The 12,054-nt window shown below is 37.9% G+C and overlaps 1 protein-coding gene across 3 annotated transcripts in view; it reads left to right on the forward strand.

The window, feature by feature from the left end:
- Positions 1 to 12,054, forward strand: part of cdh23 (cadherin-related 23) — a 473,177-nt gene that overhangs the window by 36,097 nt on the left and 425,026 nt on the right. For all 3 annotated transcript variants that reach the window (XM_073919489.1, XM_073919491.1, NM_214809.1), the window contains 2 exon segments: positions 1,547 to 1,638; positions 10,350 to 10,427. In XM_073919489.1, coding sequence (XP_073775590.1) covers positions 1,554 to 1,638; positions 10,350 to 10,427 — 163 coding nt within the window. In that variant the 5' untranslated portion in view covers positions 1,547 to 1,553.

Consider the following 12,054-nt stretch of genomic DNA (forward strand, 5'->3'; position numbering starts at 1 on the left):
TAATAGTCCAAAAGGCTGATAATAGTTATACATGGCAGTTTGTTCATGTTTTAGGTTGGTGAAAGAATCATTCATTCATTAATTTTCTTGTCAGCTTAGTCCATTTTTTAATCTGGGGTCACCACAGCGGAATTAACCGCCAACTTATCCAGCATTGATTTACGCAGCAGATGACCTTCCATCCGCAACCATTCGCTCCTTTGTTTTTTTCATGCTTCAATTTCGCATTTGTCCATTTCTGATAGGATCAGATGTCAGAAGCACTTCAATAATCGTGAACACAGTATTATAATCAGCTCAAAAAGTTTGTTATTTTAAATCTAGACATGCACATGATCGATCGTGAGATCCCTGGAGAAAGTGAAAGCGCTCGCACTTTTAGACGGCTTTGTAAAACAAAAACAGGACACTGCAGATTTTGTTCTTCTTGGCTTTGTGGCTGCGCATCAAGACAATGACGAGGTTTTTGTCTGAGCTCAGGTCGATCATGGCTCATTTTAATATGTGGATATTATTATAATGTAATGTCTCGGCTGTGAAAAATGGCAGTTTCTTTGCTTTCAATCTTCTGCTTGTGTATGCGTGAGTGACGCTTCTCTATAAGCCAAAAGCCGTCAGCTGCGTGTCTTGCTTTACCTTTTGCTACACTTTTGTCGTGCTAGGTACCTTTAGCAAACTGCGCCCAAAAAGTGGTACAGTGCGATTCGGTTTTCGGCACCTTTTAACAGTGCAAACGACCATAACAGTGTACCGAACCATACTGTACCACTCTGTGGACATGAGCCATAAAGGAATAAGAACATGTTTGTAGGTATAACCCTAGTTAACGACTATGCCGCCAGAGGGCACAAAGGGACAGAAATGGCATATACATTACTTGTAAATACTCTGCTACTTGTAAATGAAGATGAAACAATGAAGCAAAGCATTTTAATTCCTACATTAATCATTAAAAACGTGTTAACATTCTTTATTATCATTGTAATCTTCTTAAGTGAAAATAGGATTCATTTTGGAAAGTAGAAAAAAATAAAAGACAGCTAAAATGAAGGCACTAAAACTGATACAATCTGAAGTCTTTAGATTTCCAGAAAGCATTTGGATATTTTATTTGCAACGTTTGTTCTTTAAAGTCCATTTCTGTAGCTACCAATGTGAAACCATTAGAGATTTTTCTTACTGAGATTCACGCAGTGTGTTACAGTTTATCAGAAACCAGGCAATGATTATATTTGCATATCACATGTTGGCATCAGAAGCAATGAGCTCATAATAAGATTCACCTGGAGACATCACAATGCTCAACATGAACCATACATTATTTATTTAGAGAGATGGATTTCACATCCCAGATGTCGATTACCAGCTGCGCTTTGTTTCTACTAATATCATCAAGTTTGTAATGACACGCTTCGTCACAAAGGCTTGACCATACAATTCCGTAACTCGCAGGTGCAGTTTATAATTTCTGCATGAGCAGCAGTGCCAAGCAGTTGTGATTGTCTTGAGATTGAAATGCTCTTACGGTGCTTTCTGTGTGCTGCAGGTTGGAGATGTCGTGGTGTGAAGGTTCGGGAGGCAAGATGACGTGGGTGAAGTTGCTTCTTTCCTTAGTGCTTCTACACGCAGTTTCTGAAGGTAATGGCGCACACACTGACACAAACACATGCATACTTGGACGTGTGTATGGTTTACGAGGACTCTCCATAGGCATAATATATTTTATACTGTAAGATATTTTACTTAATAGAGAGTAAACTCTTTGCATTATAATTATTAAGTATGAAGCACGAAGGCCAGTGGTTAGCACTATTGCCTCACAGCAAGAATGTCTTTGTCAGATCTTTATTTAGCCAGTGGACATTTCTGTGTGGATTTTACGTGTTCTCCCCGTTCTCGCGTGGGTTTCCCCCAGGTTCTCTGGTTTCCTCCTACAGTCCAAAGACATGCGACATAGGCAATTTGACCAAACCAAATTGGCAAACGGGAGGGAACTCCAGGCTCGAGGATCTTATGAGCTCAGGGCTCTCTCCCGGGACAGCATGGGAAACACGCTTTATAATCAATCGTCAGCTAAATGTGAACTCTTGAATTGAAAAAGTGTATCTAGAAGTCAATATAATATTAATTTTAAGTTTGTTGAGATGACATCAAATGAACTTCTTTTTATGTTTTTTTTTTTAATCATCTTGCATGCAATGAGCATATTTTTAATTTAGCATAATATGTACATTCATTCATTTTCCTATGGCTTTGTCTATTTATTCATTAGGGGTCACCACAGCAGAATGAACTGCCAACTTATCCATCATATGTTTTACACAACGGATGCCCTTCCAGCTGTTTGTTTGCTGGAAATTAGAACTGAATTTAGAAATTATTTTGAAACAAATCTTTGCGCTATTAAATTAATATTTAATTATGTAGGCTAATGGATGTCTTCAGTGGAGTGTACAACACCGTTTTCCTGTCCACAACAGAGAGAAAGAGAAAATAAAGGCCAATTGGAGCAGGCTCATTCATTTTTAACAGTTTTCTCGCTAATAAAACGTTCAGTTTTTTCACTTTCAAAGTCACAGAGCGTACTTTTCTGTCCCTAAAATAGCAAATTGTGGATTCAGAGATGCCCTTAACGCTTTTGCGCCATGAGCTTTAGACTATGCATCTAGATCATTAAAATAGGGCCCTAGGTATTCCAAACCTGTTTGAGCTTCTTCAAACTGCTGATCAACACAAAAGAAGATATTTTAAAGAATGTTAGAAATCAGTAGCTGTTGACCTTTGTATTTTCTTCTTTCTACCAAGGAAGTCAATGGACACCTGTTTCCCATACTCTTCCAATCCTGTATTTTTTTTTAGTGTTCAACCAAAATAAACATATAAAGGTTTGAAACCACTTGACTGTGAGCGAAAAGTGAAATATTTATTTTTGAGTGAACAATCCCTTCAAATGGATCTCTTATTAAATGTGCTCGTAAAATATATCCGACTAAGTGCAAAACTAATTTGATATTGTTTTGAATGTCAAATATGTCTATGCAAAGAATAGAACTTGTTTTATGTGAACCTGAGGTGATGACTTGACTCATGAATATTAATGCCATGACAACATTAGCCCAGACTAATTAATATTCATGAGCCCAAAGGCCTTACACCCCACCCATTCCGGTCCTCTGCTTACTTGTTGCTCGCAGGTCAATTGTGTTTCTAAGACTTTAAGATTAAAACCGTGATTGTGCTGACGACGGTCTGTCTTCTGTGTCGCTCATCATTTTTCAGCGTGCTCTCATTACCTTTCTGTTGTCCTTTTATCAGTCCGTGAGTCCTGTCTTTTTTTAGACATCTCACTCCATCACTGTTCTCTCAGGCCTGTCTGACATTCCTCTCTTTTTGCGAGTGTGTGTGTGTGTGTGTGTGTGTGTGTGTGTGTGTCAGACACCTGTGATGTGCGACGGCACGTTTACCAACACAATGTCGCTGCCACTTAACATCAGCCCACAGGAGTTTATAATTCACTGCCCTCTCCTTCCTCTTCCTGTCGGTGTGTCCTTTTCTTTCGCAGAGCCTCTCTCAATCATTTACACACTCCATCTTTCTTCATGAATCTGCCGCGCTTCTCTCTGTCTCTCATAGGACCCGTGGGAGCCGTTCTCTCATGGTTATTAGCTCTCTGTGATTGGTTCAGGGTTTTTGAGGGTTAAATGAAATGGAGGTAAATTAGGGAGGGAGTTTGAGGCCTGAGCCCCAGAACAGCTCGGGAGTGAATGTTAAACACTCCTTGGCCAAAAGGGAGAGAGAGAGAGAGTTTAAAGACATAGTTTGCAAGAAAATTTTGTCATTATCTTAACTTTTTCATAGTGACCATGACTGCCAAACTCCCACAAGGACAAAAAAAAAATCATAAAAGTATCACGAAAAACTTATTAAAGAAAGTTTTACATCTTCTGAAGGCATATGGTAGCTTTTTCAGATGAACAGACTGGAATTTGTTTTATTGTTTACAACCCCAAATCAGAAAAAGTTGGGACAGTATGAAAAATACAAATAGAAAAAAAGAAAACATTATTTAATTAGTTCTTAATGATTTATTTATTTTTTAATAAATCATTTAATAAATAATAATTTAATAAATATTTTTAATAATGCAATTTTGGTTCTTGCAATGCATTTAAAAAAAAGTGGAAACAGTTAATCATTTACCACTTTGTAATGTTGCCATTCCTTTTCACAACACTTAAAAGACATTTAGGGACTGAAGACACCAAGTGATGAAGTGTTTCAAGTGTAATTTTGCCCCATTTTTCCTGCAAAGAAGTCTTAAGGTGGACAACAGTACAGGGTCTTCGTTATCACATTTTGCGGTTCAAAATGTGCCACATATTTTTTATTGCAGACAGGTCGGGACGGCAGACAGGCCAGTCAAGTACCTGTATCCTCTTCCTCCACAGCCAGGACTTTGTAATGTGTGCAGAATGTGGATTTGCATTTGTCGTCTTTAATTATGCATGGGCATCACTGGAAAAAGAAGGCTAAATATTGTGCTTCAAAATCTTTATTCACTTGTTAAAATTTATTTAACCTTTATTTAGATTGTGTAGATTGTGTCAAAGCAGCTCAACAATGAAGTTCTATTAAATTTGAACTGTGTCAGTCCAGTTTTCAGGGTAAAAGTTCAGTTCAGTATGGTGTATTTTTCACTGCTGGAAATTTAAACACTGAAGAGCAAATCCATCCATGTGCAGCTCCACAAGTCCCAAACCATGCAAGCCAGTGTTGACAGTGGCGAGGAACAAACTTTACCAATTGATGAAAGTGAAGGGATAAAAAAACCTTGAGAGAAACCAGGCTCAGTTTGGCACAACCAACTCTCCTCTGGCCAAACGTCCTGTGCAGAGCTGCTGTCTAGGCGCAGGAGACTGAAGAACCCTGGACTTTTCAGCAAGTTATCTTTACCCAGAGCACTGACACAACCCCATACCATGACAAACCCTGGCTTTTGAACGTGTTGCTGGTAACAGTCTGGATGATCCCTTTCTTCTTTGGTCTGGAGCACATGGTATCAATTTCTCCCAAAAAATGCCTGAAATACGGATTCAACAGACCACAGTACACAATTCCACTGTGTGAGGGTCTATCTCAGATGCTTCTGAGCCCAGAGAAGTTTTGGACACTGTTAACATAGGGCTTCCTTTTGGCACAGTGCAGTTTTAGCTGGCATTTGTGGATATGAACTGCATAACTACATATTGTGGTACTTGACAAAGATTTGCAAAAGTAGTCCTGAGCCCACGTGGTGGTATCGCTTATATATGAACAACTATTCTTGATGCAGTTCTGCCTGAGGGAATGGAGACTCACTGTTGTTCAGCTTAGGCTTGCGCCTTTGTTATTTACGCACTGAAATTCCTTCAGATTCCTTGAATCTTTTAATTATGATATGCCTGTCTTTGCTCTTAAAGGACTTGACCTTTCTTGGATGCTGCTTTTGTACCAAATCATAATTGCAATCATCTGTTGACATCACCTGTTTCAAATAACATCATTATTTAACCAACTTACCCGATTATTACCTAAACTGCTCCTGTCCCAACTTTTTTTGGAATGTGTTGCAGGTCTGAATGACAGAAAATTATGTATATTTACAAATAGAATGAAGTTGATCAAACAAAACATGAAATATTTTGTGTTCATATTGTATGCAAGTCAAAGTCAATTTGTAAATTACTACTTTCTTTTTTTATTTGCATTTTCCATACTATCCCAACTTTTTTTTTCTTTTTTTGGGGTCGTACATGTTCGCCTCATCCAACAAATTCTCATGACACTTTGTACTGTAATATTGTTATGTTTTGGTGAGTTGATGGTTAGCTTTTCGTTATGTAATATATTTATACATTACAAGCCTAAACCACACTGTAAAAAGAAAAAAAAATTGACAGATGTTCTCCCTGTAATCTTGTGGATTTCCTCTGGGTTCTCTGGTTTCCCCCACAGTCCAAAGACATGCTCTATAGTTGAATTGGGTAAACAAAATTGGTCGTAGTGTATGAGTGTGTGTGATTTCGGTGCTAACCGACAACCGCGGCTCGTTAATAGGATATTAACGGTTAACTGGTCAGATTAATATAAAATTATTAGAATTTTTTTTTTTTTAATTGACTTGTCTATTTTGTGTCTGACACATTAAATCTAGTATTTTAAAATACGGATTTATTTTAACATGCTAGCATTAAATAACAAAACATAACAACAGAGCATCTTCATGCACCTACAGTGTTTCCAACAGCATAGAAAACCAGAATAAACTAAAGAAAATGAATAAAATAAATAGGCCTGCCTATTTTTCACTTAAATTTCATTTCGATTACAAAACGAAAACACTGACTGATCCTTTTTAAGAACCGGCATATGCTGTTTTTTTTTTTTTTTTTCCAATCAAATATTTTTTTCTTCTGTCAAATAAAAATAGTAGACTTTCTTAAATCGCTCGCTCCACAGAAAATATGCATTTATTTATGGCAGATGTTATTATTATATGAAAAAACCTTTTTACATTTTTAAGAGAATCATTATTTTAAAGATTATGTCTTGATATAAAGGTTTCCTCTCTCACTCGCGGGTCAAGTGCGCGCGCTGCGGGATGAAAAGACAATGACAATGCGCGCATTTGTTGACTTTTTGTAAACAGTTTTGTCGGTTAAATATGATGCATTAATTTGCATACATGCTTTACACGTTACACGTTATTGTTAACAAATGTGTTGCAGAACTTGCAGTTGAACAAGGGGCCGATGGTAAAGTGAAACGGCTATAAACTCCAGCAAGATAAAGTCACTGTATGCAGAACCATATAAATGAATTCAAATTATGGAAACTGAGTTCATCATATCTGAAAGCTACGTCGTGTTTGCTGGCTTCATGCACCTTGTCAGTCAGTCAGCACGTAACCTCAAAGGGTCTAACAAATAGGGCACAGCACTACTACGGTTACAGAAAAGTTTGCACTGTTATAATTCACTTATTCATTTATAATTTGCTTTTTAATACGTTTTGGTGCAATTATAACCCACTTTTAAAAACAACAACAACAGTGACTAAATGTTTTGAATAAAAAGCTCTAATGTAGCTGTGGAGGGATGCATTTTGGTGTGGCGCCTCGCCATGGAAGAATGAATGTAGCGGGAACCATGCTTTTAAAAAGTTCTCTTTAGTTGTCTTGACAACACAAACACCGCTGTGGTATGAACCCCGTGCAAAACACTTGCGGCTTTTAGTAAACCATTCAAAAGATGCCCCTCTTAATGCAAAAAAGCACATCCAATCGGCCCCTTATGCAGCCAAATTCTAAAAATATATAAAATAATATTTTTAATCGTTTAACTGATACCATTAATCAGTTACAAACACACCCTTTCGGTTAACAGTTAATCGATTATTTTGAGCCTCCCTAGTCTGAATGTGAGTGTATGGGTGTTTCCCAGTGCTGAGTTGCGGTTGGAAGGGCAGCCACTGTGTAAAACATGCTGGAATAGTTGGCGGTTAATTCTGCTGTGGCGACCTCTGAAATAGATACTAAGCTGAAGGAAAATGAATGAATGAATGAATGAATGAAATTGACAGCTGTGGGTGTCAAAATTTGGATGGTTATTGATAAGTTATATATCTTTTTTTTTTTTTTTTTTTTTGCCTTGTCAAAGTAATATGAATAATGTTTGAGTGAGAACACTTAACTTTTTTTTAACTGAGAACAGTTTTATGTTCTCATATGTTACTCCTTTTGTGTTGCTTCGGGGAAAATGAAAATATATATATATTTTTGCTAAACTTGTTTAAAAGGTAAAGAGTGTAAGAGAGGTGAGCTGTCTTCATAAAAAATGAACAGATCTGATATGATGTGAAGTTCTGTCTGACCTGCTCACTCAAAAGACTCTCAGTCAATGTCACAATAGTAAAACATCAGCTATCAAGCCTGCAGCGCGCGAGCAACAAAACTGCAGCCGCAGGCATTTGTAGACCGCTCATTATGACACCAAGTTTTTTTTTCATGATAATGGCTTTGAATTATCAAATTGTCAAGAGTATGCCTTTGAGAACTCTTTCAAATCCCACAGTGCAAACCAAACTGCCTCATATAATGTGTTAGTACAACCGGTTTAAAGTGAATTTAGTTTTGTGTGGTTTAGGTTTTAGATCAGAGTGCGCTTTTATGCATTTTTCCTTCCCTTTTTCAGATTTTGCGCTAAAATAAATGCACATTGCTTACATGTTGCAGACATTGGATGCAAGAAACCGGCCTTAACGGCTCAAGTGTGAAAATTCAATTAAACTGTATTAATTTGAGTATTCATTACAGTTCAATTTCAATGCATGGGGGGCTAATCAAATTTCATTAAGCAACAATAATGATATGATTGTTAGTTTTAACATTACAGTTTAAGGATCTAGTGCTGAAACCAAGACCGATGCGGCAGGTTGTGCTTTTGGCAGGAACTCTCATTATTAGATCTCTGATCCAGTTTGTCACACACCTAAAACTCGTTTTAATCTTTGCTGCCATTCAGTAATGGTCCAGTAATTAACACGGGCTGACGTGTTACTCCAGATTGATTTTAGTTAGTGCGTATTGGAGGATGCACAGTCGATTTTTGCTCAACCTGTCTCCTTCTCTCTCTCTCTCTCTCTCTCTCGCGCTCTGTCTCTCTCTTTCTGGCTTGTTCTTGCCACGTTCAAAGCAGAGTCAAAGAGTGATTCACCCTATCAGACACCAGCACTTCAAACACACACACACATGCACAAGCCCTTTCTGGAGTGTGTGATGTCTCTGTGGCCCAATACCCATGCACACGATCAAAGCTCTGCTGATCTTCCTGACAAATCAGCTTGTCTCCTGCTACCCCTGGAAAGAGAACACACACATGCGTGTTTACACTGGGGAAGAATGCCTCACACACAACAAGCACGGACGAGGACGTGTACACATATCAGAGCAAAGTGTGTAGTGAAATATTGAGTGCTAATGTAGGGGGATTCATGTAAGAGATACTATTCTTTAAAATGGTTTAGTTTACCAATCAAATTGTCAATAACATTTGTTTTGAATAAAGTATCTTAAAATGATATACATTTATATAAAAGTTTGCTAAAATAATATCAAACTAGTAGCAAATCAGCATTCGTTAATTAACGGTAGAATTCTCGTCTTCCACAAGGCGGCACTCTGGCTCAGTGGTTAGCAATGTCACCTCACAGCAAGAAGGCCGCTGGTTTGAGTCTCAGCTGGGCCAATTGGCATTTCTGTGTGGAGTTTGCATGTTCTTCCCATGTTTGCTTGGGTTTTCTCCAGGTGTTCTTGTACTTTTACTCATTATTTTTTGGATTCATTTAATTAAGTTCAAAAGTACCCGTAAATGTTAAATGCTACAGTCTTGCTGGGAACCAAAATTGCCTGTAAGTTGCTATAAAATTTGCAATAATCTTCTAAAACAGGGGTTTGCAACCTTTTTACTCCGGGGCCCACTTCTTTCTCTGATCAACTTTTGAAGGCCCACCTGTTTGATGTTTTCTCCAAAATGTTTTTATGAAATGCTCATTTAAACCTTTAATTATATATAATACCCATTAGTTGTGCCTTCTATTATTTTATATTATCAGCATTTTATAAAAAATATATAATTTTATAAAAATGTATTAATTAATTCATTTTCTTTTCGGCTTAGTCCCTTCATTAATCTGGGGTCGCCACAACGGAATGAACTGCCAACTTATCCAGCATATGTTTTGCGCAGCAGATGCCCTTTTAGCCGCAACCCATCACTGGGAAACATCTGTTCATCCATCCACACACTCATTCACACACACACAAGGGACAATTTAGCTTACCCAATTTACCTACAGTGCATGTGTTAGGACTTGTGGGGAAACCTGAAGCACTCGGAGGAATCCCATGAGAACATGAGGAGAACATGCAAATTCCATACAGAAATGTCAACTGACTCAGCCGAGGCTCGAACCTGCGATCTTCTTGGTGGCCGCGCCGCCCTTGATAAAATTAAAATTGTAATAAATTTACCAGCAATTTTTGAGTTAAATGGTCAGAAAAAAGAAAATTGTGCAGAGAACTTGTCTGTTTTTCACTCTTAAATCACATACACTCTCTTATATACACACACACACACACACACACACACACACACACAGCCCTAATATTGATCGAAATCGTGGCTCCACATTGTGAGTGTTCATTTGATGTGTCCATTGATGTCCTTTTGAGTTTGCTGTCTAATGTAACTGCAGTAACTGTGTGTGCTTTTCTCTTAAGACCCATACATGTCTTTCTCTCTCTCCTGCAGCCTCCGCTAATCAGCCACCTCGTTTCCAGAATTACTTCTTCCAGTCGTACCTGCTCGTCTATGAGGACACACCAGTGGGTGAGTGTCTCAAACACACACTTCTCTGACTGTGCACACGCTAATGGAACTTTTTACACAAACTCTCACAGATGGACTTCAGTTTTTATGATGTTAGTTCATCAGGGTTGAATCTAACATGTTTGGCTTGACTTTTGATTTGTTCAGAGGCTTTTGTGTGCAAGCTATGCGAATAATGTAGGTTTTATGATGAGTTCAGAATTTGGGGTGTACACATGTAGTATGAAATTATATTTGGCAGAAATGCAACAAAAGTGGCTCATACTAGACAACATTTGTGTCTGTTATGAATTTTTCAGAAAACAAGTTGCTTCCCAGTCAGTGGTGTTTTTTAACTGCATGAGTGAAGTCATAAATACCAACTGGCTTATGGAAAAAAGAGTGAAAAAAAAACAGTGGCTGCCTAAGTAGTATATTTTGGACTGGTAGCCTTGACATTAGGGTTAGGCCGATGGCCGATACACATCACAATGCTAAGCTGGCTATGCGATCCTCCACCCCGCCCCAGTCGCAGCAGCAACCCGCTTGAGAAAAATATAAACGACTCTATTTACACTTATAAGTCTTAGCTTTAAAATAACATTTCAGAACGAAAAAAATCCATGTTCACACTGGCGTTTCACCTAGAAAACGCACGTTATATGACCACACAAACTCTGTCATGCGCCGCAGTGTGCGCGTCTGAGCTCCAGCAGTCAGCGGGTGTTTTGAGCACAATACCTCAGAGAGCAGTGAACGTCGGACAGTCCATCAAGGATGGACTGCTGGATTGCGTCTCACTATAGTTGTTAAAGTGATATTTAATTAATCTTGTCTCTATTTAACGACTCTTGTCTTTTTAATCTATCAGGTAACTGGTCACAGCGTCAGTACACTGGTGGGTTCTTGTTGGCTGTGCACCTTTTTTACCAACCAAGTTTGTCGACGCTATTATATTGACACAGATCAATCTGCCTATTCATGCCAGAGTCCAGCAGAAAATTTATTTTTTATTTATTATTTATTTATGATTTGGTTTTAGGTAAAACAAAGACCATGCGGGTCGGGTAGTTGAAACAAATAAGGTTACAAATAAGTAATTTGTTATGAATTAGTTTATTCTTCATAAATTAATTCACTGCTGCCTATGACAATGATGCCATCGTCCATCGTGATGTTTCACATTAGACATCATACGATGCCTTATCAACGTCGCCCAACCCTACTTGACATCAGAAAGCCTTAAAATGAAAGAAAACCGCACAGTGGATCTTCTTTTGCCTAATTCCATAGTCGCTTTTTCATTTTGTCATGTTTGTATTTTAGCAATTCAGATCAAACTTAGATATTGTGTATTTATTTGGATATGGATTTTTTTAGTTCGATTAAAATTATGTAAAAGGCCTATTTTAAATTCTGATTGAATGCAAATGATGAAATGATGATATACATGGACACCTGTGACTGAATTCATTCAGTATATTTATTGCTTAAGCCTGGTTTATTCTCGATGCATTTTTTTGAGATTCAAGTAAACAGTGCGCGCTGCGCTGCATTTGAATTAAGGTGAATATGAAACACTCTGAAGAGATTTTGTATGAAACAGAATGCCAGTATAGACATATTTATGATCCGTGATCATAGAGAT

The sequence above is a fragment of the Danio rerio genome, chromosome 13, assembly GCF_049306965.1.
Source record: "Danio rerio strain Tuebingen ecotype United States chromosome 13, GRCz12tu, whole genome shotgun sequence".
NCBI lineage: Eukaryota > Metazoa > Chordata > Actinopteri > Cypriniformes > Danionidae > Danio > Danio rerio.